The sequence below is a fragment of the Onychostoma macrolepis genome, chromosome 18, assembly GCF_012432095.1.
Source record: "Onychostoma macrolepis isolate SWU-2019 chromosome 18, ASM1243209v1, whole genome shotgun sequence".
In the NCBI taxonomy this organism is placed as follows: Eukaryota; Metazoa; Chordata; class Actinopteri; order Cypriniformes; family Cyprinidae; genus Onychostoma; species Onychostoma macrolepis.
Genome location: NC_081172.1, coordinates 22623577 through 22651500, shown reverse-complemented (window position 1 = coordinate 22651500; position 27924 = coordinate 22623577). Strand labels below are relative to the sequence as shown.

General features: G+C 37.7%; 1 protein-coding gene across 1 annotated transcript in view; it reads right to left on the bottom strand.

The window, feature by feature from the left end:
• The window catches only part of emc8 (ER membrane protein complex subunit 8), a 47493-nt gene extending 25185 nt beyond the window's left edge, over nucleotides 1-22308 (bottom strand). The window contains exons 1-4 of the mRNA XM_058751146.1: nucleotides 21856-22308; nucleotides 11347-11423; nucleotides 11196-11265; nucleotides 10997-11091 (exon numbers count right to left, since the gene is read on the bottom strand). Coding sequence (XP_058607129.1) covers nucleotides 10997-11091; nucleotides 11196-11265; nucleotides 11347-11423; nucleotides 21856-22062 — 449 coding nt within the window. The 5' untranslated portion in view covers nucleotides 22063-22308. The remainder of the gene's footprint in view (nucleotides 1-10996; nucleotides 11092-11195; nucleotides 11266-11346; nucleotides 11424-21855) is intronic.
• Between the last annotated feature and the right edge of the window lie 5616 nt (nucleotides 22309-27924).

The window sequence follows — 27924 nt, the reverse complement described above, 5'->3', positions numbered from 1 at the left end:
TTACCGCTAGTTCATAAGGAAATCACTCCTAAACTCAAATATGTTCGCCAAAGACTTTTGGATATCGGCAACGCATACAAAGACCAACTCTCGCCGGCGGCTACTGAGAAGCTACGAGGCCTCTGTTTACTGCTGAAGCCGGACCTCGAGACCGCGGCCTCGCCTACTGTCGCTACCCGCACAAGGCGGCGTCGCAAGCGGTGTGAGAGAGGATGGAAGCGGTAAGCGCGGAGGTATACTGAGCTAGGCTGAGGAAAACCCCACAAGACCGGCTCTTCCAACACTCATGCTCTCAAACGTTCGCTCTCTGGAAAACAAACTGGACTTAATTCAACTCAGTCGATCTACACAGCATGAGACAAGGGATTGTTGTGTGTTTGTTTTCACTGAAACATGGCTGAACGACAACATCCCGGACTCCGCCATTCAGCTGCATCGGACTAACTTGCTACCGCGGACAGAGATTCATCACTGTCTGGTAAGACTCATGGCGGTGGCTTGTGTGTGTACGTCAACAAAGAATGGTGTAACAATGCTGGGGTAGTGACAAAACACTGTTCATCGCTGGTGGAGTTTATGTTTGTGAAGTGTCGACCGTTCTATCTGCCGCGGAGTTCACGGCCATTGTTATTGTCGCGGTATACATCCCACCGTGCGCAAACGCAAAGGGCGGCGCTTCGCGAGCTGTACAGCGCCATCAGCGAACAACAAACAAATAACCCCGACGGCTTTTTCATCATAGCCGGTGACTTCAACCACGCAAACCTAAAGACAGTTTTGCCAAAGTTCTACCAACATGTGAACTTTGCAACAAGGAAATAACACACTGGACTTTGTTTACACAACAGTTAAGAGCGCATACAAAGCTGAACCCGCCCCCACCTCGGGTACTCAGACCACATCTCTGTTATGCTAATCCCAGCATACAGACCACTTCTGAAACTGGCCAAACCGGTTCACAAACAGATCAAGGTATGGCCAGACAATGCCACCTCAGCACTGCAGGACTGCTTCCAGGACACAGACTGGAACATGTTTAAAGAGGCGGCCACCTACAACAACCACACAGACCTGCAGGAGTACACTGAAACTGTGACTGCTTACATCCAAAAGTGCACTGATGATGTGACAGTCACCAAGACCATCACCACACGCGCCAACCAGAAGCCATGGATGACAGCAGAGGTTCGTGGGCTGCTAAAGACCAGAGATGAAGCATTCAGATCAGGAGATAAAGCAGCCCTCAAAACAGCAAGAGCTAATCTGTCCCGCAGCATCAAAAATGCAAAACGGTCATATGCTCAAAAAATCAACAATCACTTCACAGACAGCAGTGACACACGGAGCCTGTGGCAAGCTATTCAGACTATCACAGACTACAAGCCCCCGCCACAGGCCTGTGATGACGACACATCCCTCCCAGATACACTCAACCACTTTTACTCACGGTTTGAAATGCTGAATGACACACCTGCACAAAAACTGCCCACACCTCCCAACGACCAGGCGCTCTGTCTGTCTCCAGCCGACGTAAGGAAGTCCCTATCTAGGATCAACCCACGCAAGGCTGCGGGTCCCGACAACATACCTGGCCGTGTACTGAAAGACTGTGCTGCACAGCTGACAGATGTCCTAACAGATATCTTCAACACCTCGCTGAGCCAGGCAGTCGTCCCCACATGTCTCAAATCCACAACAATCATACCGGTACCAAAGAAATCACCTGTGTCCTGTCTAAATGACTACCGTCCCATAGCACTGACTCCAATCATAATGAAGTGCTTTGAGAGGTTAGTCATGCACAACATCAAAACCAGCCTCCCCAACACACTCGATCCGCTCCAGTTTGCATACCGTCCGAACCGCTCTACGGACGATGCAATTTCCTCCACTCTCCACCTGGCTCTTACCCACCTAGAAAATAAAGACTCCTACGTTAGAATGCTGTTCATTGACTTCAGCTCAGCATTCAACACAATAATCCCACAACAGCTCATAAATAAACTCAACCTGCTGGGCCTTAACAATTCCCTCTGCAATTGGATCCTGGACTTTCTAACCGGAAGACCTCAGTCAGTCCGTGTCGGCCACAACACCTCGAGCACTACCACACTGAACACAGGTGCCCCACAAGGCTGTGTGCTCAGCCCGCTGCTCTTCACGCTGCTGACCCACGACTGCACTGCCAAGTCCAGCTCCAACCACATCATCAAGTTCGCTGATGACACAACAGTGGTAGGCCTCATCAGCAACAACGATGAAACGCACTACAGAGAGGAAGTGGCACAGCTGGCTGAATGGTGTGGCACTAACAACCTGTCCCTCAATGTGAGTAAGACAAAGGAGGTTGTGATGGACTTCAGGAGAAACTCCGTGATCACCCCCACTGACCATCGACAGCTCGCCTGTGGAGAGAGTAAGCAGCACTAAATTCCTGGGGGTGCACATCACAGAGGATCTCACCTGGTCCACCAACACCATGTCACTCTCCAAGAAGGCACAACAGCGCCTACACTTCCTCCGCCGGCTGAAAAGAGCAAGTCTCCCTCACCCATCCTCACCACTTTCTACAGGGGCACCATTGAGAGTGTGCTGACCAGCTGCATCACTGTCTGGTACGGGAACTGTACTGCAGCAGACCGCAAGACCCTACAACGGACAGTGAACACCGCTGCAAGGATCATCGGTGCCCCTCTCCCCTCCATCCTGGATATTTTCCTCACACGATGCTCCAGCAAAGCCAATAGTATCGTGAAGGACTCCACACCCCTCCCACAGTCTCTTCCAGCTCCTACCATCAGGAAGACGGTACCGGAGCATCAGAGCCCGCTCTGCCAGACTGCTCAACAGCTTTTTCCCCCAGGCTGTGAGAGCCCTGAACTCAAATCACCCCGTCCCTCTCTGAAACCCCATACAAACCCCCTACCTCCTGTAACATGTAACGTGCAATTCAAGTGTGCTACACACAGGTGAGTGGGCCTGTACAAACCACCTGTAGTAGCACACTCTCCTCCTCTATGCGCACTAGTCACTTTTCACACACACTGCTGTGTGTACACAAATCCCACAAAAGACTCAGTAATATATGTATGTTTACATGCTCATGCACTACAAATCATCCTGCACTGTTCCCCAGCCAGCTGCTTGAACTCAATGTTTCTCCTTGCACATGTACAGTACTTATCTGAAGCATTCGTATAGTTTGTGTAGTTTGTATTTTTTAGTTTGTATAGGTACTTTTTATAGATAGTCAAAATCTATCAGTAGGATAGTTGTGTATAGGTTTATATTGTCTTACTCCATTGTTGTATGCCTGTATTTATGTAGCACCGTGGTCCTGTGAGGCACGACATTTCGTTCCACTGTATGCCCCCGCATGTAGCGGAATGACAATAAAGCTCAACTTGACTTGACTTGAAAAGCGAGATTGGCCTAAAGGAACCACATTCCACAGGTGACTTTCCTGGTTTTAAAATAAGAGTGATGAGGGCACTCCTCATCGACGGAGGGAGATGACCTTGTCGAAAAGCTTCCACATACATTTCCAATAAACAAATGTCTAATTTAACAAGAATTCAACCACAGGTGAGTCTAATTATGCATTACACAGGTGTCCAGCAGACAGTTGACTATAAAAGGGTGTTACTTAAAGAAAACCCCTTCCCATTTCATGCTGTCAGCAATGGCAACACATGGAAGAGAAATGTCACAAGACCTGAGAAAGAAAATAATTACTTTACACAAGAAAGGTGAAGGCTACAAGATAAGCAAAACTTTACTTATCAGTCAGAATACTGTAGCAAAAGTGGTACAAAAATTTAAAGACGGAACTGCAACCATCTCACAGAGATGTCCAGGTCATCCATGGAAGTTAACACCTCGACAGGAGCGTCTTCTGATGAGAAGGGTTGAAGAAAATCTGCATGCAAGTTCACTGCAGTTACTTAAAGTAGAAAGCCAAAAAGGGGTGACTATTTCCTATGACACAATACGGCGTACACTGCAGAGGAATGGCATGCATGGGTGCCATCCACGAAAGAAGCATCTCCTAAAGCCCAGGCACAAAAAAAGCCCACCTAGAGTTTGCCAGGGCCCATGCTGACAAAGATGAAGACTACTGGGACTCTATACTCTGGAGTGATGAGACCAAGATAAATGATTTTGGAACTGATGGCTTCAAAACTGTATGGCGTCGCAAAGGTGAGGAATACAAAGAAAAATGCATGGTGCCTACAGTGAAACATGGTGGTGGCAGTGTCCTTATGTGCGGCTGCATGAGTGCTGCTGGTGTCGGGGAGCTGCATTTCATTGATGGCATCATGAATTCACAGATGTACTGCTGTATACTGAAAGAGAAGATGCTACCATCACTCCGTGCCTTTGGTCGTCATGCACTTTTCCAACATGGCAATGATCCCAAACACACATCTAAGGCCACTGTTGGATTTCTGAAGAAGAACAGGGTGAAAGTGATTCAGTGGCCAAGTATGTATCCTGATCTGAACCCAATCGAACACCTATGGGGAATTCTGAAGAGACAAGTTGAGCATCACTCTCCATCCAGCATCCAGTCTCTAAAAGAGGTCATTATTGAAGAATGGAAAAAGATAGATGCTGCAAAATGTCGCCAACTTGTTCATTCCATGCCTAGAAGACTTGGTGCGGTCATTAAAAATCATGGAGGCCATACAAAGTACCAGATGTAGTAGTTTTTGTTGTGGGTTGTACTCATTTTTGAAATCACCCTAATTTGAGTGAAACTGAAAAATGTGTAATCTAAGTTATATTATTAACCTTACTTTCATGTTATAAGTTAAACAGATGTTATATTAAACAGTCGTGTCAACATTTTGGAAATTGTTTTTGTGTTCACTGAAATATTGTTTAAAATGTTACTTTTCAAAGGGGGTGTACTCATTTACGCTGAGCACTGTATGTACACACATACATACAGAAAGTATTCAGACCCCTTAAATTTTTCACTCTTTGTTATATTGCAGCCATTTGCTAAAATCATTTAAGTTAATTTTTCTTCCTCAATGTACACACAGCACCCCATATTTACAAGAAAAACATTTTTGCAGATTTATTAAAAATGAAAAACTGAAATATCACATGGTCCTAAATATTCAGACCCTTTGCTGTGACACTCATATTTAACTCAGGTGCTGTCCATTTCTTCTGATCATCCTTGAGATGGTTCTACACCTTCCTTTGAGTCCAGCTGTGTTTGATTATACTGATTGGACTTGATTAGGAAAGCCACACACCTGTCTATATAAGACCTTACAGCTCACAATGCATGTCAGAGCAAATGAGAATCATGAGGTCAAAGGAACTGCCTGAAGAGCTCAGAGACAGAATTGTGGCAAGGCACAGATCTGGCCAAGGTTACAAAAAAATTTCTGCTGCACTTAAGGTTCCTAAGAGCACAGTGGCCTCCATAATCCTTAAATGGAAGACGTTTGGGACGACCAGAACCCTTCCTAGAGCTGGCCGTCCGGCCAAACTGAGCTATCGGGGAGAAGAGCCTTGGTGAGAGGTAAAGAAGAACCCAAAGATCACTGTGGCTGAGCTCCAGAGATGCAGTCGGAGATGGGAGAAAGTTGTAGAAAGTCAACCATCACTGCAGCCCTCCACCAGTCGGGGCTTTATGGCAGAGTGGCCCAACAGAAGCCTCTCCTCAGTGCAAGACACATGAAAGCCCACATGGAGTTTGCTAAAAAACACCTGAATTACATTCTCTGGTCTGATGAGACCAAGATAGAACTTTTTGGCCTTAATTCTAAGCGGTATGTGTGGAGAAAACCAGGCACTGCTCATCACCTGTCCAATACAGTCCCAACAGTGAAGCATGGTGGTGGCAGCATCATGCTGTGGGGGTGTTTTTTAGCTGCAGGGACAGGATGAATGGTTGCAATCGAGGGAAAGATGAATGCGGCCAAGTACAGGGAAACCTTCTCCAGAGTGCTCAGGACCTCAGACTGGGCCAAAGGTTTACCTTCCAACAAGACAATGACCCTAAGCACACAGCTAAAATAACAAAGGAGTGGCTTCACAACAGCTCCGTGACTGTTCTTGAATGGCCCAGCCAGAGCCCTGACTTAAACCCAATTGAGCATCTCTGGAGAGACCTAAAAATGGCTGTCCACCAACCTGACAGAACTGGAGAGGATCTGCAAGGAGGAATGGCAGAGGATCCCCAAATCCAGGTAGGGCTGCAACAAACGATTATTTTGATAATCGATTAATCTAACGATTATTGGAACGATTAATCGACTAATCATCGATTATTTCACTGATTAATCAGTAGACTTTGATTATTCAGCTTTTGCAATTAGTTAAAATATTAAGTTATACATATTCTAACATAAAGGTCAATTCAGCTTTAGAAAAGCATATTATGTAATTATAATTATTATTCAATTAATTGGTAACACTTTACAATAAGGTTCATTGGTTAACATGAACTAAGAATGAACAATACTTCTACAGCATTTATTAATCTTGGTTAATGTTAATTTCAGCATTTACTAATGCATTTATAAAAATCACAAGTTGTGTTTTTTTAACATTGGTAAATGCACTGTGAACTAACATGAACAATGAATAACTATTTTTACCAACCAACATTAGCAAAGATTAATACATGAATTTAATAAATGTATTGTTCATTCATGTTAATTAATACATTACAATAAGGTATCATTTGTTAACATTAGTTAAAGTGTTACCAATTCATTATACAAATAGATGTATTTGGCACACAAAATGAGATGACAGACAGAGACTCTCTCTCACCATTTAATTAGCTACATGGAAAGTAACACATCATTCTGCCTAACATCTCCTTTTGTAAGTGATAAGAATCAACATAAAGGTAAGTGATGAGATGCTTTGGATAAACTATTTTATTCAAAACATAATGTCTTAAAATAGCCTACCGTATAGGGTTATGATAACCAAAACAGTCCCGAGCTAGATCAAGCTTTGATTTCTGTAAAACAAACTATCACTTTAATTAAATATTTTTTTCCCCACTAATAAAAACATTTTATCATTAGCTAGCTCCACATTGGAGAGCTGCTTTATTTCAGAAAATCAAGTTGTAATTCTAACTGAAAGCGACACTGACTCTGGGTTTTCATGTTTAATACCGTAAAACTGCTACAATTTTTTTAATTTTTTATTGTCGACGTTGTCGATAATGTCGACTAATCGTTTCAGCCCTAAATCCTGGTGTGAAAAACTTGTTGCATCTTTCCCAAAAAGACTCATGGCTGTATTAGATCAAAAGGGTGCTTCTACTACATACTGAGCAAAGGGTCTGAATACTTAGGACCATGTGATATTTCAGTTTTTCTTTTTTAATAAATCTGCAAAAATGGTCAACAATTCTGTGTTTTTCTGTCAATATGGGGTGCTGTGTGTACATTGAGGAAAAAAAAATTGAACAAATGATTTTAGCAAATGGCTGCAATATAACAAAGAGTGAAAAATTTAAGGGGGTCTGAATACTTTCCGTACCCACTGTATATCGCTTAATATCAAATATCGTTATAGATTATTCTCTGATTATTGGGGGGGACATGAATGTGGTTATAGATCTTCCTCCTGCAATCAAGTCCAGATTAATTCTTCCGCCACGCTTAATAATTTTGTAAAAGCGCTGAACTTGGTCGATGTTTGGAGATCTGGAAACCCCTTGAGAAGAGATTATACATTTTTCTCGACACGGCATCTCTCATATTCAAGAATAGACTATCTATTGTGCTCTAAGGAACTTTTGATTTATTTTGATCAGACAATGATACTTCCAGCTATTCTTGCAGATCATAATCATATAATGGCAGATTTCAATTGTAATTCGTTTGTTGAAAGATCTCAGCAGTGGCGTTTTAACATCTCTCTTTTACAGAATATCCAGTTCGATGTAGACTTCAAGGCCAGTCTGTTTGAATCGCTTTCATTTAATGTTGGTTCGGTTGAAGACCCTATATTTGTGTGGGAAGCCACGAAAGGTTTTCTCAAAGATTTTTCTATAGCCTTTGCTACCAATTTAAAAAAGATGCAAAATCAGAGAATCGACTATTTAGAAAAAGAATGTAAATCACTTGAATGTTCGTTAAAATCTTCATTTTCCAATTCGGTATTTAAGACGCTTCAAACCCTTAAGACTGAACTGAATGATCTTCTGAGAAGGAAAGCAGAATTTGTACTTCACAGAACCAGACATAACTATTACTTCAGTGGTACTAGACCTAGCAAACTTTTAGCCCCTCAGATTGAAGAAAAGTCAAGCAAAAGCATGCATTGATATAATCAATCACCCATCCAAAGGACTGTTTAGGAATAGTAAAGAAATTAATCCTGCATTTTCTGACTTCTTTGCTAAGCGCTATATATCTGAACTTAATCCCTCTAGTACTGCTGTACTACTTTCTTGCAGTCTCTTACTTTACTTCGTCTTAGTCATGAAGAAGCGGAACAGTTAGGACAGCCTGTTACCTTGGAGGAACTTAAAGAGGCGTTACAGGGTGCTAACAAAGGCATGGCACCAGGTTTAGATGGGATCCCTGTAGAGTTATTCCTTAAATATTTTCATCTACTCGGTCCTGTCTTCCTGACGGCCATTCATGCGGCAGTATAAGCTGGGGCCTTTCACCCACAGTTGAATACAGCACTTATATCATTGATACCCAAAAAAGGGAAAGACCGTGCAAATTACAGACCCATTAGTTTGTTAAATACGGATATTAAAATTATTTGCACTGTCACTCGAGCCACTAGCCCAGCTGATAAAACAAGAAAATGTTTCTTCAACTTTAGTTAAGCCTTACAAACAGCTTATCTCTCTCTCTATGCGGATGATATATTACTGTTTATTTCAGATCTACAAGCTTCATTTCCCCGGATACTGAAGGTATTTGAGAAGTTCAGTATGCTTTTCGGGTACAAAATCAATTGGGATAAATCCTCTTTGCTTCCACTTAATTGCATGGCAAAAAAAGTTAGACTACCATGTAACGTTCCCATACAATCTTCCATTAGTTCCTTAGGCATTGTTGTTCAACCATCCCTGCAGGCTATTCCAGATGCCAACTATCCTCAAACTCTAACTAGGGTTGAGCAAGATCTCCAAAAATGGACCTTGATGCCCTTTTCACTACATGCCAGAATAGCGAGTGTTAAAATGAATGTTTTGCCACGAATCAATTTTCTTAGTTCTATGATCCCGCTACCTGATCCTAAAAAGTTTTGGCACAAACTTAATTCTATGATTCGTAAATTAATCTGGAATGGGAAACAACTTAGATTGAAATTTGAAACTCTGTAGCGTACAAAAGATAATGGGGGATTAGCCCTTCCGAACTTTGAATTATATCATAGGGCTTTTCAAATTAAATGCATCAATATTTGGCTTAACCCGCTCTCTAGGGTTCTTTGGAGAGAGATTGAAATGAGCTTAGCAGTTAAATATAGGTTACAAGATATACTGTTCTCTGGGCTAATCAACAAGCAATGTATGGAAGCTTTTGGTCCAATTATTGCCAATACAATAGTCAATTTTAAACTGATGGAAAAATGCATTCAACATTCACATAATTGGCACACCCATACACCTATTTAGTATAATAATGATATTCGTTCTGGTGGTACACCATTTTTCTCAAGAGATTGGATGCAGAAAAGCATTTATACACTGAAAGATATTCCGGGTTCTAATTGCATGTTAAGTTTTCAAGAACTGTGTGAGCGGTATGGAACTGAACCCTCATCTCTGTTCTTATATTTGCACCCAAGGTCGGCCATGAAGGCCTACGGGGTTCCCTGGGGGAAAAGTCTTCCCTTGCATCCGATCATTGCTTGGTTTGATCTGTCCTCTTCTAGCCATTTCACCTCATGGATGTACAGAAAGGCCTTAGAGGCTACAACAAAACGCTTAGCTATACAGCACACTTGGGAAAGAGACTGTCAACAAGAGGAGGGTGTTACGGACTGGGAAAGAGTATGGCAGAACATTTTTAATTCATCTAAAAATCCCAATTACCAACTGATTCATTATAATTTTTGGTCACAGAACTTAGACCCCACTCAAAACACATCGTATCGACGACTCCTTTAGTCCCTTCTGTGATAAATGTCCTGACCAACATCTCAGATCCTTTTTTCATATGATGTGGGAATGTGAAAAAGTAAAAAACTTTTGGAGTGAGGTGTGTAATATCTTGTCAAAAATGATTGATTATCCTATACCGGTGAACCCCTCTATATTATTACTGAGTGACGATTCTCCGTTGAAGCTACAAAAACTGCAAAAAAAAACTGCAAAAAAAAAAAAAAAAAAAACCCAAACAAAACAAAAAAAACACAACTGTTAGCGCAACACTGGCTTCCACCACATATCCTGGATATGTACAAGTGGTTGATACAACTTCGGGACACTATAATGCTTGAATTATCCACGGCTCGGGTGAACTTGGCACAAATGTCTACATTAAAGATCTGGACTACAGCTGCTGAGAAGATCTCCAAGTATATTGCACAAAACAATGATCAGGACTCAGATTGAAAGCTTAACGCTGTATTTTTATTTTTTATTTTGTATTCTTGATTACTGGAATGTTTTATGTTTTATGATTTATGTTTTATGATTCCTGTGGCTTTGGTTTTGTGTTTACGTTTCTATCCATTAGGTACCCCATTTTAAAGAGACTGCAAGGGAAGGGTCGGAGGGTGGGGGGGAAAGCTGAATTGATATGTGATATCATGTTATAATAATACATTTTTTTGCTTAAACTGCTTGATAAACAAAACAATGGTTGCTTTTTCATTGTAGCCTACTTTTTTTTTTTTTTTTACTTTTTGCATATTGAAACTGCATGCTTTCAGTGTATGCAAATGATCAGCGTAAACGTGAGGCTAAGTAATTGATTACAGAATACAACATTTTTGGGTAACATGGTTTTAATGTTACAAAATGAACTCTACTTACGTGCTTGGCTCTCTGCACTTCCACTTGTTATCATGATGATCATAGATGAAGAGAACAGGCACAAAACACTCCATTGTCAATCTGCTGTTGTCCAACTAATGGTGACAAACAATGTAGTTTTACTGTGTGGCTATATGACACGGTTGCGATAGGGCTGTAATATTGCTAATTTAAAATACCAATGTAATATGTAAATTACCATGATCATTGCAGCCTCACTGAAGTTTTCTGAGATTCTGGCAGCAACCTTCTCAGCTACCTGGTTTGGTCTGAAAAGTTGGAAAGATCACAACATTCCATATACTCCACATACATACCACGCAAAGCACATGAAGAAGCCCAAATTTTACCTGGCTTCCTTTATACGCTCATTTGCTTGATAATAGCCAGCAATGACATACTTGTTCGCTTTGCACCATGTATCAATCTGAGGAAAGACAGACATTAGATCTATAAGTGCAACAAAGTATTAGGTTCATCTGACTTACAGTATACTGATTATAAGGATAGTCCTCTAGCCCTGCTAGAAAGTTCAGTGGTTTATGCTGAACTAGCTGATGGACCGACATGACTATGCTATGTCCCAGTACAACTTCAAGGTAGGATTATGATAGTTTTGCCAGTTATAGAGGGGCCTCAGTTCCCCAATACAACATTTGCTTGTGACAAGCTATTTTGTCCAAGGTAGTGATCTGAAAGTTGCAGGCTAAAAATCCCTCAAACAGTGAACCATGATAAATCGCCAACCATTGTGGCCTTGGTCAAGACTGAATCTGCACCAAAGTGAATGAGAAAAACTTTAACTTTACCAGTCACCCCTAGAAAATATTCTTTTTCAAATCTCTCCTTTGTAAGAACAAACCGTGGTTAACAATGTTGCAAGAAATTTTAAATCATTTAACAAGCATGTACATTGAGATTGACATACGTTTGGAAATTGACATATATAAAAGTACCTTTGTTTTTAAATTTATTCCTGCAAAAAATGTACTTGCGTGTAGTGTTGTCAAAACACCCGGTACTTCGGTACCAAGTCGGTACTAAAAAAAATTAAATCATCACTGTACCAGGTTTTATTAAGTACCGGTAGTACCGAGTACCTGGTCAACCCGGTTCTTAACGAGTGCGGCCCTATGATTTCAGCGATGCAGAAAATGCAGACGGAATCTCGGAATCCAGTTATAAAAACGGAATTTACTGTGTAGAACGGAATGTCACGGAATTTGTCAAAGTTTGGATGAATTAATCAAAAGTAGGCCATTACACAAATCAAATCGCAACGTGGGCTAGTATCTGAAAATATTAAGCCGCAAAAGTAGATTCCGATATGAATCCCGCATGTTCTGCGAGTCTCTGTGTGAATGAGTGAATGGCAGAGACGCGCGTTTTTTTTTTTTTTTTACTACACACACTGATGTGTGCGTGACGCTCGCGGTGATTTGAGCATCTGCCGTCTCAATGAGGACATAAATACATAAACAACTTCTACAGAACTACAGAACAGAGTCACTTCACGAGCATTTTACCGTTTCATTTGAGTAAAACCAGCGTCATATCATATAGCTACACAGAAATTTAAAGGTATTCACGGCAACCCGTCAAAATAAAAGTTTCTTAAAGACATTGTGCCAGAAATATATTACTATTATTTAGTAGAATGTATGTGACACTATTACTACTGTTGAAAAAAAATATATTTTTAAAGAAATCATCACACTATTTCTTCCATATTTTTATTTTAATAGTAAATCCCTTTTATTTACCAAAAAAATAAAATGTGTTTAAATTTCATTAATTAAAAGACATTCAATTTGGGTGAAACTTTACTGTTTTTCATACTTCTATTACTAGCGGAAAAACTTGAAAAAGAATGGCATTGATTTTTGAACACTTTATTTTTGTTTGACTTTATTATTAAAACGTGTTTTTTAATTAGCATGTGGTACCGAAATTGGTACAGAGAACCGTGGATTTTCACTGGTATCGGTACCGAATACTGAAATTTTGGTACTGTGACAACACTACTTGCGTGTGTAAAATCGTGTTGAATATGATGGAACATATGAAGAGTTTATTTGCAAAAACAATCATGTTTTGAACTCTTCATATATGGGCCTAGGCCTATAGCTTGTAGAAAGAGCTCATTAAGAGCTTTCATTTGATATATACACTATATTGCCAAAAATATTGGGTCACCCCCTTCTAATGAACAGGTTTGACTACTTTAGTAATTTCCATGAGTACAAATCTTAATGTTTAAGCATATAACAGGGTTGCTGCAGGATTTTTAAGCTCAAATTTAAGACTTAAGACCTTTTTTAAGACCTGCACAAATAAAATTAATACCATATGAGCAGCGTAGGGCAATGTCTATGGTAAACTGTAAAATGAATGTAAAAAGCACGATTTACTGTTCAGATAGAAGTTTTCACAAAACAAAAAGTTTCATAAAATAATACACTCCACATTTAAACCATTAAACCATTTTTTAAGAAAAAAGTATTAATTATTATATTAATTTAAACAATTATCAATAAATTATTATATTAATTAATTAACATACAAACACATTTTACTGTCTAGATTTTTATAATGGATTATCTCCTTATCGATCCACCAGTTCACATTTACAGCTCTGCGTGTTTGCAGAGTAAAAATATGGGTCGAGTTTTGCATTGGTCTGAACAAAAACAACCCAATGTTCCTGCAATACTGGAGGCTGCAGTTCTAGGACTGCATAGAACCCTATTTTTTGGGACAGCACCATCTATTCCAACAGAGGAGACCTGATTCAAAGAAACAAACAAACAAACAAACAGATGCAAACAAACAGCACATCAGACGTGAAGCGCTGCAGCTAATTAACTGAAGTCTCGCACAGACACAAGTCTTCTTTCCAAGAAAACTGAATATATTGAAATAAATTAGGTTAAATATTTCAAGAGGGTTACCAACGGGTATGTTTAGGGAGTTTAGGAGTTGGTTAGGACAATAATTAAGTGTATAAAATTAAATAACTACATAATTCCTTAAAAATAATAATATACAGAATTGAATAGCAAGTGCTATAAAACAGTATGAGCCACTAATATTTAGTCATTTAGCAGACGCCTTTATCCAAAGCGACTTATAAATGAGGACAATGAAAGCAATCAAAATCAACAAAAGAGCAACGATACGCAAGTGCTACAACAAGTCTCAATTAGCCTAACGCAGTACATGTAGCAAGAGATTTTTATTAAATTATATAATAAATAAAAAGAAAACATAGAATAGAAAAAGAATAGAGCAAGCTGGTGTTAGAGGCCTTTTTTGTTTTTGTTAATTGTATAAATAAAAAGAAAACATAGAATACAAAAAAAGATTACAAAAGCTAGAGTGCAAGTCTAAAAGGGACAAGTTTTTTTTTTTTTTTTATAAAGAATACAATTAGAATAGAGAGGTATGACGTTCTTCATTCTCTCTTACATTATTTTTGGCTCATTAAAAATTAATTTAGGTTTAATTAAGGTTTGATAGGACTGGCTGGAAGACCTGACATAATACATACAAAAAATAAATATAGAAAATAAAATAATTAAAAAACAAACAAAAACAACTATAGGGCCCTGGAAATCCAGTTCTGAAACTACAGCCTCCGGTATTGCAGGAATACCCTACTCATATGGAATGCCAATCCTGCCATAATTAGAAATAAATAAATAAAACAAACAAAATGTAAAAAAGCAAAAATAAATAATTTATAATTTTATTTCCTTATTTATGTATTTTTTCATTTTTTTCCACATTTATTTATTTCCACTTTTATTTATTTTCATATTTATGTATTTATTTATATATTTATTTCTTTATTTCCACATTAATATATTTTCACATTTATTTATTTATACATTTCTTTGTCCGTAGGGTAATGAGGAGGGCGTGTTTTACATCAGGAAAAGCAATCGAGCCAGAGTAGTCGAGGGGTAAGCTTGAGGCCACAGTGACACCTTGTGGTGCCCAAACGAAGTACAAGAAGTGTAGCCTACATGACGCACCTGTTGATAGTGTGGGATGAATGACTTAGATGGGTGATATGGCCAAAATCTTATATCACCGTTATTATTTCAGTTTCACGTGGGGGGTTGTTTCGGCTGGGAAGCCTGCTATCTGTGATCGCGTGCATTTGCTGAAGCTCGCGAAAGCGTGCAATCGATCTCTTATGCGCGCTGTTTTTTTAGGTTTCACTTTCAAAGCATACAAGGCATGTTTCCAATATTCGGAATAGGAGGTAACTGTAGTAGATTGGTCGCCTCGCGCCTCTTCCCGTGTGGACAGTCACCGCATCAACTGATTATAATGGGTTCTCTTGGTGTAGACATGGCTTTAGATACGGATTAATCACACGTTTTAGGCTGGAAATATCCAGAATTAGGTCAAACAAGAGGTGTCCATGTGAACGGAGCTAGTGAAACACACACGACATGCATTGAACATACAAGCATCATGCTCATCCAAACAGCGCCTGTCGTGTGCCCTCAGTTTTTTGAGCTAACTGCATTTTTTTAATGTAATCAAAAGCCAAAAACAACATTGACAGCATCAGAAACAAACCTGTAAACTGATGTCCAGGGGCATTTAAAAAAAAAAAAAAAAACGTATTAAATGCATGCATCATATATGGAATGCCACGTTTTTAATTCCAATTGATAAACTCAGTTAAAATAATAAAGAGCTGTTACTAGTAAAAATCCAATCGGTGTCAACAAAAGCCATCAGAGACATCATTACTGAATGCATTTACACTGCAATAAGCCTACAAATGCATAAAATGTTATGAAATTAATGTTTTAAATTTTGAAGGCAGAAATGTGTCAATGTCAATCAATTAAATGATACGTTTAATATGAAACTAAAACAGACACTAGGTGGCGCCAAGTCACTGTCTTAACGAGTGAATTCAATCCATTCAACTGATTCCTTCAAATAGGTTACGCTGATTACGAAAACACCACTACTTGTTGCCGCGGTTCAGCTGTGGATTTGTTTCTGTGATGATTATATGTAGGCCTAAGGTGTTATTTAAAGAAATAAAACATTTTCATGATAAAATTATCAAAAAGATGGCAGGTAGGGTAGGGGACATGTTCGGCGAACACGACTTCTTATGCTGAGAGAACAACATTTATTTCTTGTGGCCAATGCACGAACCTGTGCGACCATAGCAACCTTGTATATTCAGACATTAATATTATGAATAAATTAATAAAATGTTTTGAATTTAATAAAGCGCAGAATTAAGAATTATTATATTAACCCATACTGCACATACCATGCAGACCAATATGTAGCCTAATAGGCTATTCTTCCTTTCTTTATTAAGAGTTGTAGTACTGTTAGTATTATCATCATCAGCATTATCATCATTATCATTATCATAGCCAATATCCAAAATAAAATTAAATAGGCTAGCCTATATGAAATAGGCATGTGGAATTTAGGTCTAATGACGCATTGTGATCCTGATGTAGGCCAAGCGATTCTGCATAAATGTTACTAAATAGGCCTATCATACATATTAACTTACTGTTGTAAATAAAATAACTCTTGTTATATGCTATATTAGTTAACAAAAGTTGCGTATGACTTTGGAAGCAAAGCAATTAATCGCGTCTAATGTTTCCAGATAATAGGCCTACCAGATAACGGACGTCTTTAAACTTTAAAGTTTAAAGCAATATGTGCGCACATTTTGTTTTTATGAAAAGAACATGCATAAATGAGAAAATAATGCGGGAAGAGCTAGTTTTTAAATGCAATAGGCTAAGCCACAAAAAAGATCTCAATGTGTTACTGGCGTTGACTGACTCACCTGCGTGCATGGAAATGCAACACTGAATTACTTAAAAATATATCTGTCTTGTCGAGTATTCGCTTAAATGGGCATGTCTTAAGTGAAAGCAAACAACTGTGTTAAATTTTGATGTGTAACATTAGATCTGTTATTTGGATATTAATATAGTAGCCTACTGCTGCTCTCTGTGTCATGTTAATAAAGAAAAGAGGGAAATCACTGCTCTTGACCAGTGAGTGTCGGGCTAGTGGTTCAAAATGTTTACTTGGCCTGCAACAAAAATATAAAATAGTGTTGTTATCGTTATTTTTGATTCCCAAATTTTAGATAACAGTTCAGTTTTACAAATCTAGATACCACAATAAAAACTACTAGCCTAATAAATATAAAGTTCAAACATCAAAGTGAACAGTCAGTAAATATAAGAACAAAACACACACACAAAAACAGAACAAAGATACCATTTAAACAGTACTTTAGGTTTTGGGGTTTGTCAATGCTATCTCATGAACAGTTTGTATGTATTTTACGAGGTGGCTTATTACGAATTGTACTACCTCACTCGTAGGATACGATTTTGTACGATTTGTACAAAAACACACTCGTGTACATGATGTGTGACAATAAAGAGATTTGATTTTGATTTGATTTAATTCATGAGGTTCCTGCTGACTAACTTTCAAGACCTGATGTCCATTGCGATGGACATTAAATAAAAAAAACAAAAATAAAAAAAAACACCTGTGTTCTGCAACTCTGAAGGATCTTCAAAATGACTTTGAAAATTATCACTTGATAGTCTTATAATAGGTGCAAGTTGATAAGGCTACCATGAATATAAATCTGCATATAAAAGGTAAAAAGTGGTCTAGTTGGTTAGTCATCTCTTTCTTTTGTGATGCCTGTAGCTCATCAGATTAAGTTAGGAATCATATCTTCATTGTGGTTGGTTTATCAGGGACCAAGCAGTGACCAGGCATTACACATAATATAAAAGCATATAATTTTATTGGTTTAAACAAAACAAAAAAAAAATCATGTTATGTCCATTACAATTGATGCATAGCCCATGTTAAATTAAAGTGAATACGTAACACTCAGTGTGCCTATCAAAGCTTGGCGTGGGTCTAATAGGCTATAGGCAGTGTAGCCTAACTGTAAAAGGGTTAAATTTATTCCTTTTGTATGTAGCCTATGAATTTATCCTGGGTTTTATTTTTTCGTTCAAAAAAGCGCAGGTGCGTGAATAACCTACGTGAATGGATTTAAAAGACTTTGGGATGAGATTAATATTTTAGCTTAAATAGCCTATTCTTTTTACATCTTGTTTTGAATTTAAGAAAGTGCAGAAATTAGACTATATATTATAGGCTATATATTATTATTATTATTATTAGCATATAACCTAATTACTAGGCTATCAAAAAAAAGTATAGCCTAGGCCTAGCCTATGTTAAATTCCTGTACAGAGAACCCGTAAAATTCCCGTAATTTAATTAAAGAAAGAAAGAGAGAAAGAAAGAAATGATCACTAAATTGATTTAAAAACCTGGATGGATGGGAAAGATAGTAATGTTTTTTTTTTTCTAGGCATGTTACATTTCTTATTTTTAAATGTATTGATTATAACAATGTTCATAAATGTTGTCTGTGGACTGTAGCCTATATATCTAATGCACAGGTAAGTTAATATAATATTTTCTTAATTCTGCGCTTTATTAAATTCAAAACATTTTATTAATTTATTCATAATATTAATGTCTGAATATACAAGGTTGCTATGGTCATGCAGGTTCGTGCATTGGCCACGAGAAATAAATGTTGTTCTCTCAGCATAAGAAGTCGTGTTCGCCGAACATGTCCCCTACCCTACCTGCCATCTTTTTGATAATTTTATCATGAAAATATGTCTTATTTCTTCAAATAACACCTTAGGCCTACATATAATTATCACAGAAACAAATCCACAGCTGAACCGCGGCAACAAGTAGTGGTGTTTTCGTAATCAGCGTAACCTATTTGAAGGAATCAGTTGAATGGATTGAATTCACTCGTTAAGACAGTGACTTGGCGCCACCTAGTGTCTGTTTTAGTTTCATATTAAACGTATCATTTAATTGATTGACATATTGACATATTTCTGCCTTCAAAATTTAAAACATTAATTTCATAAAATGCTATGCATTTGTAGGCTTATTGCAGTGTAAATGCATTCAGTAATGATGTCTCTGATGGCTTTTGTTGACACTGATTGGGTTTTTACTAGTAACAGCTCTTTATTATTTTAACTGAGTTTATCGATTGGAATTAAGAACGTGGCATTCCATATTCATGATGCATGCATTTAATACATTAATGCATTTTTTTTTTTTTAAATGCCCCTGGACATCAGTTTACAGGTTTGTTTCTGATGCTGTCAATGTTGTTTTTGGTTTTTGGTTACATTAAAAAAAATGCAGTTAGCTCAAAAAACTGAGGGCACACGACAGGCGCTGTTTGGATGAGCATGATGCTTGTATGTTCAATGCATGTCGTGTGTGTTTCACTAGCTCCGTTCACATGGACACCTCTTGTTTGACCTAATTCTGGATATTTCCAGCCTAAAACGTGTGATTAATCCGCATCTAAAGCCGTGTCTACACCAAGAGAACCCATTATAATCAGTTGATGTGGTAACTGTCCACACGGGAAGAGAGGCGACCAATCTACTACAGTAACCTCCTTCTATTCCGAATATTGGAAACATGCCTCGTATGCTTTGAAAGTGAAACTTAAAAACACAGCGCGCATAAGAGCGATTGCACGCTTTCGTGAGCTTCAGCAAATGCACGCGATCACAGATAGCAGGCTTCCCAGCCGAAACAACCCCCCACGTGAAACTGAAATAATAACGGTGATATAAGATTTTGGCCATATCGCCCATCTAAGTCATTCATCCCAGACTATCAACAGGCTACATGTAGGCTACACTTCTTGTACTTCGTTTGGGCACCACAAGGTGTCACTGTGGCCTCAAGCTTACCCCTCGACTACTCTGGCTCGATTGCTTTTCCTGACGTAAAACACACCCTCCTCATTACCCTACGGACAAAGAAATGTATAAATAAATAAATGTATAAGTAAATGTGGAAATATATAAATGTGGAAATAAATAAATAAATATATAAATAAATACATAAATGTGAAAATAAATAAGCGGAAATAAATAAATGTATAAATAAATAAATGTGGAAAAAAAACAAAAAAAAAACAAAGGAAATAAAATTATAAATAATTATTTTTGCTTTTTTACATTTCTTTGTACATTTATTTCTTTATTTCTAATTATGGCAGGATTGGCATTCCATAACTCACAACAACAGCCTTATTGAACATGCACATTCATTCTCTGCCAGCAGGAGGCGCTTTCGAACGGTTTCCCCGGTAACAGCAGAACAAAGCAGCGCAGCACTGGACTTTGAAACGTGCTGCGCGCATATTTATTTATAGCTTAATCCTCACATTAAGCTGTATAGCGATTCTGGTTTGTACCCAAATTTAAGACCTCTTTAAATCATAATTAAGACTTTCTTGTACAATTTAAGACTTTTTATGACCTTAAATTTGATAAAGTAAATTTAAGACTTTAAGGACCCGCGGGAACCCTGATATAATGATATTCTAGGGAATTGTGTGCTTCTAATTTTAAAGCAACAGTTTGGACAGGACCCTTTTCTAGGGTCCCTTTTCATGACAATGCCTCTGTGTTTAAAAAGAAATGATTGATTTAGTCAGTGTGGAAGAACTTGACTGGTCTGCAGAAAGTCAAGTCCTAGTCCAAGATGAACACCTCTGGTGTGACTTTAAATGCAGCTCTTGAGCCAAAAACTCTTTACCAAACACCAATGACTTTGTACATACACTATATGGATAAACGTACTGGGACACCCCCTTCTTTAGAACAGAAAAAGGCACTTAAAACTGTGGCAACAAAGATGGAAACATAATTCATGTATTTAAAAATTGTATTTCCATCTCTGTTGCAACAGTTTTGGAAGCGTCTAAAATGACTGTACCCATATGTACAAGTCATTGGTGTTTGGTAAAGAGTTTTTGGCTCAAGATCTGCATTTAAAGTTACACCAGAGGTGTTCAGCTTGGATTAGGGCTTGGCTTTCTGCAGACCAGTCAAGTTCTTCCACACTGACTGAATCAATAATTTCTTTTTGAACCTTTTGAATACACAGAGGCATTCTCATGTTAGAATAGAAAAGGGTCCTATCCAAACTGTTGCTTTAAAATTAGAAGCACACAATTCCCTAGTATATCATTATATGCTTAAACATTAAGATTTGTACTCATGGAAATTACTAAAGTAGTCAAACCTGTTCATTAGAAGGGGGTGACCCAATACTTTTGGCAATCTCCATTTCACCAAAAATGTCACTTACGCCAACTTTACCAGCGTATTACGGTATACTATAGTACAATATAACTGTAGTAAAACCATTTTATCAGAACCGTGTTTTTTTTTTTTTTTTGTTAAACCATGGTTTGCACCAAAAAAAACCACGGTTCCTAACAGTTATAGTTAACTACAGTTTTGCTATCTATAGTAAAACCATGGTTAATTTTCGTAACTTTACAGCAAATCTCAACTGCTTATTTATTTTTTTATACTGTAGTTAAATGCCAGCAATATTGTCGCCCAACTCTAAACTGCTACTTTAAATGCGACTAATGTATGACCAAGATATTGTAAGGCAGGCTAAACATTAACAACATGATTTTCTATAAAGCTGCTTTGAAACTATGGGTAGATTGTTGTACAGTAAAACTGACTTGACTTTTTTCACGTGATTTCAAGTGAATGTTTTATTAATTAATTATTCAGACCGATCGGTGATCCGGTTTAAATATTGCTGCATCTACATCAATCACTTTTCTAGTCAGGGAAAACTCAATGTTAAATCTACCCGTTAGTTAATATTTTGTGAACATGCCAACCCTTAAATTTACAACTAAACTTATTAAAGAATCGTCTTACCAACGTGAGTGCCACCTCCAGCATGGGGGCTAACGCCAGAGCCCCATGGAACAGAGGTACACAATCCACGCACAACACGGAGTTTCTTGGGCTGTCCTTCTTTTTGTGTTTTTCAGCCACCAGTAGCCCGTTAACGGCGCGATGAGGGTATTTAGCAGCGTGTAGCAGCATCTTACAGTACGCTTGAGTGGTCAGTTTTAAGGACATGTTTACAGATTTACTGTGATTAAAAAAAAAGTAAACTATTCCTCAACAGAGTCTCTTGATGTCGTGATACTTGGGAAAGAATCAAGTGTTCAAGAGTGTACATACACTGTCTCTAAACTAGTCCCTCGAACACGTTTTTCGTTCATTTTCTACACGTCAACCATCACCTCCATTCTGGATCTGACATGCACAACTGACCCTGAACCGGCTGGTGGTGTTTCTTCTTCTTCTTCTTGCTTTACGGCGGATCTCACTTATAAGTGCATTACCGCCACCTATCTCTCAAATGGACCATTGACACTCTGGCTGCGTTCGAAACCGCATACTCAATAAGTATACTTTATTTCAATAAGTACATACTTAACGAGCGCTAAAAGAGTATACGTACTCTAAAGCCAAATCTGGTTGAGTATGAATCATGTGCTGCGTCCCAATGCGCCTATACTACGCCCTTAAAGTATGTACTCTTTTGGTGAAGAAACAATACACACTTTTGAGTGTGTAGTAGAAGAGTAGGCAAGCTTTGGGACATATCACGTCACACAACTGCGTGTTTAACGGACCGCTCCGTCGCACCTGTTACACGCACCCTGTCACTGTAAACTGGCCTGTCAGTCATCTTGTCACTGTTAACATCCTCCACATTTAATTTAATTTAACTTCCTATCGTATTGGAGAAAAAAGAAGTTGCTCGATGATCTGCCAGTAGCGGGTCTGAACTCTGCTCAGATTTTCTGCATAATGATGCATTTAAAAGGTAACGACCAAATGGATGTTTATAAAAGTTTACATTGCTGTTGCAGATGAAATATAACACGGATAAAAATAAATAAATAGTTACCAGGTTAAATGTTGATTATTGGAAACCCCCTTTTGTAAACCTCTACCTAACAGTCGCTCGCTCGCATCAGCCACGTTTGTAGTTTTTCTAACGCTTTTTATTCGTGTTTGTAGTTCTGGACCGAATGCTTCGCCAAAGCGCAATGGATTGTGGGCAATTTTAGCCGGATCCACACTTCAAAAATCGACCTGAAATAGTAGACCATCCGGGGACTTTTGGCATACTCTTTTCAACATACTATGCGACACACTTATTGTAATCTCACATACTATTTAGAAAGGATAGTATGAACATTGGGACGCAGGGATAGACTGTGAAAAAAAAATGAATGCGATCCGCCATATTGACGTTATCATGTGACCTAGGCTATGACGTTATAACAACAAGCCCAACAATTTAAAAGATATGAGCGACAGGCTTAATTCAGGTTTAAATCTGTAAATATTTTGATGTTTCTTGTTGAATTTAAGTCTCGTTTCATCCCCTCAGGCTTATAAATAACAAAAACAACACCAACAAAAATGTAATTTTTGATTATGATCATATGAATATTATGATTATTCAAAGATATTTAACCTTGTCATTGTGCTTTTTTTCTGTGTATGTCATCTCATTCTTTGATGTACGCAAACCCATTATATTTATGTTTTCTTTTTTTTCTTTTGTCATTATGATTGTTTGTTAAAGATACAACTATCTTCCCCTGATCTTGTATGCAATTACAAGTTATGCAATTAAAATAAATAAATAAATAAATGCGACAGGTGCACTAACACCTCACAGCATCAGTAACTCGACAACCCTACCTAGTACTGTTTTCCTCAGCCTTTGCAGTGATTGCAATGTCTGCATAAAGGAGATGTACTGCAGATGCTCGAAGATCTTGCCTTTGGAGAAGACTGTTTATATTATACTGGAAAAATGTAAGTATTAAAAAAGATGATTACCCCAGAATGCATTACTAGCTATTACTAGCAATTACCAACACTACAATAATAATGGTAAATACTGACCAATAATTAATTATATTAATATTGTATATATATATATATATATATATATATATATATATATATATATATATATATAAAAAATTTTTTATTTATTTATTTTTGAAAATTGTTTTATAAAACTATAGTAAACCAAGCAAAATGTCATTTGTTTTGTCATATGCCATAGGTATGCATGAATATACATTAGACAAATTCAGCCAAAGTGAATACATCTCAATTTTCATTCAAGCAAAGAATTAATGCATAAGTTAAAATTAAAACTGTTGCTTTCTCATTCCCTTTAATATTTACATGAGCAGGTACCCAGCAGAATCTCACCACTATCTGAAGTTTCCACAATCTAAATAAGCTTTGATGAATTTCTAGCATATTTTGAATGCTGAATAAGGCTGCTACAGAGTCAACACAACATATACTACTCTATCTAGCTTTATTTCCTCCACCCACTGCAATCCTATAATAGCCATCATCTCAGCCGTATACTGATAACTGATCAGGTAATCTTTTTCCAATACTTAAATCCAATATATATATATTCCTACGCCTACTCTATCTTCGTCATCTTTGGACCCATCTGTATAAATATCTAAATAATTAGAATATTTGCTTTTTATGTACTCAGTTGTCATACATTCTTTCCCACTCTCTTCCCATATTTCTTTTAACTTCATTATATTTAAGTCTACTTCAGCTTTTGGAAATAACCATACAGGGATATATTACTAATAGGAGAAGGGGAATTAAAACAGATTTTGTGTAGTCTATATTCCTCTGATTTAGCTCTTTACCTGGGGTGTATTCCAGAAAGCAGGTTATGTGACATACCCAGGTATGTTTGAGGATAAGTGAGCGGATAACCTCAGCTTTCGGTTCCAAAATCGGCGGTTACTTTCAGGGTATGTAAGTAACCATAGCAACTTGCTCTCTGAAAATAACCTGTTTATGTTCCAGGGTTAGTTCACTTCAGCGCTATCAGAGCATGACAGATAGTGCACAGTATTATATATTATTACAATACAGTTATGTATATAGCCTACTATATATATATATGCTATTTTAATGATAAAACGCTAATATAAGTAATAAATAAGGTTTGCCTATATATTGCTCTAATATGGTTATTATATTTTATTGGCATATATAACAGTTATCTGTATAAATTATAAAACACTATTATGACAGGGTAATGTTTAATTTATTATATTAGCCTATATATATATATATATATATATATTACATTTTATATTATCATCTCACACATGGATCGGCATTTTCTATAATGTATTTCTATTATAAAAATACATATCTGATATGACTTAATATATAATTAGTATCAAACAAACAATATAATTCTTATTCTCAAGGATTAAAGATCAAACGAAAAAAAAATAAAAATGATTGCAAAACCATCAATTAGGTGGCGATATGCACTAAGCATAAGGCCAACATGACCTTTGAACAGAAGAAGAAGAAAGAAGCGGTATGGCGCGCTTATTCTTAGCGTCCGTTTCCATAGTGACTCGTCGATTCGTCGCTCTGTTGAGAATGTCTTGAGTCTTAACCAGGAACATACTCTGAGTTGAATGAACTTACTCCTGGACGCGTTTTTGGAACCACATACCTCGAGTAAGCAAGGTTTGGGGTTAATCAACCGAAAGTTCAGGGTTTATCTGACGGTAAGTTAACCATGCTTTCTGGAATACACCCCTGATGGGATACACTTATAGACGGTTGCAACGGCAACGACATAAACAAACGTTACTGCGCATGCGCGCTTTTGTGGCCCTAACTTAACTTCCGGTAGACATCCAAATACAATCAGTAACAACAGCTAAGTCCCTCTAGAGTAGATTATGTTTTGATAACAAGCAAAATATGTTTGCTGCGTAAATCAGACAGACCGAGATGCAGCGATAACTACTTGGACGGATTTATTAAAAATGCAAATTCATTCTCTGCCAGCAGGAGGCGCTTTAAAGCAGGAGAACTAGAGGTTTCCCCAGAAACGGCTGTTGGGCTGTACGTTACACAAAGCAGCGCTGAGCTTACAAACGTTGCTTTATCAGGCATATAACTTGCTAGATGAAATGAAAATGACATTGAACATTTTCTAAAGACAGTGTCCTTCAGAAATACAGTGATATAAAAACACCCGCGCCTCTTTTTGATTTTTAAACATGCGTTCCCAGATAGCAAAATTTGTCTGGCCCACCTCTGGGCCACAACCTTGCTTAGCTTCTGGCCCAGTTCTGGCTGGGTCCCCGGCCCAAAGCTGGCACACACACTGAAAACAGACTCAAACAATTTCCTCTGGCCCAGATGCGGCCCACGCCCTGTAAAATTACTCTTATTTATTGACGTAGCCCAGATCTGGCCCGCATACTGTAGAGTGACTTCTATTATTTTATGTGGCCCAGGTCTGGCCCAGACACTTTATGCCAGATCTGGCTGAGACTCGGCTTGGTCCCCGGGCCGAATGTGGCCCAGAAACTGATAAATGTAATTCAGCAGTGAAACACAAATACAACCATTTAAAAACATTAAAAAGGCTTTAATTATAAAATTACCAAATACTTTAATATAAATATATATGAACAAATGCACTACAGTATAAACATTCACACTTTTTAAACCACGAAATAACAAGTAAATTATATTTACTGTATATATATATATATATATATATATATATATATATATATATATATATATATATGAAGAGTTCATTTGCAGGAACGGATAACTTCGTTTTAACAATTTTTAAAAATCATGTTTTTCATTGTGCATTCCAATTAATCTCAATCAAACTGCATTCAGGTTATTTTGATTAGGTAAAGAATAACTAATAAATACTAGCTAACTAACACGAAACAAAAACATAACAAAAAACATGATTTTTAAAAATATTTAAAAACGGAGTTATCTGTTTTTGCAAATAAACTCTTCATATATAAAACATTGTGTGTCATAATTCAGTTCAGTTCTTATCAAATGGTGTCAGTGCAGTCAAGTCAATAATATTGCTGAATATTAGGTGTCTTAAACTAAGCAAGACAAAAGGCAACAGTGACAAGGAACCCAAACAAGACCAGGCTCAGTCAGAAACAGTCTCCTCTGGCCAAATGAATGAACGTGGTGTGATTATTCCAGGCTACATCACAAGTCAAATTGTGGATTGATATCTTTCAGAATATTTCATCCAAATTCTTCTGCTTGAAGGAACATCACGCTAGCAGGTGAAGCTGGTAAAAAGGGTCTGTGCAGAGGGCTTGTCTGGTTCTCGTAGTCTTTGCTGAGGATCTGTGTTGGGGCCATCAACGAGGTCTTCACAGGGATCTGTCATCTAGCTGACATGGTTTCCGCTGACATTCAGGGATGTGTTGTGGTCGCTCCTGGGTGCAGGTCCACCGTCTGGTCTGGATACCGAATGGATCAGCTGATTACTGTAACCTAGGGATGAGGGTGAGACAGTATATAAGCAACTAATATAAGCATTGATGTCATTCTTCTTTCAAATTAACAAGTGCATTAGATATTATAGGAAGTGTTGCTGCTTACCCTAATTGGTGCAGCATAAAAATCCTTTAAGAGATTTGAATTATAGAAATGTGATAGTGTGTCATGTGTATGGAAGGTTAAAGAGATGGGTCTTTTAAACTCACAGTGTGTCTGCCTCCTGAAGTCCACCCTTCAGCTGGAGCCACCTCTTCAGTCCCCTTGACCTCCATTTCAGCAGCATTAGCTTGAAAGTTTTTTTCCAAATTGCAGCCTTGAAATATGTACAAATATATATTGTAAGGTAATTATTTAATCTTAAGCATTACAGCTTTTTACAATCATTAGGACCAGACCCAGAATTTGCACCTTATATGTTTGATGAATGTTCATGCAACAGCTCAGAATTTCTGTAAAAAAAATAAAAAAATAAATAAATGTCAGATTACACATATATAGTGTTCAGATTAAATTTTTTAAGTTTGTTTGCTCATAATCCCCACCACAGTAAAA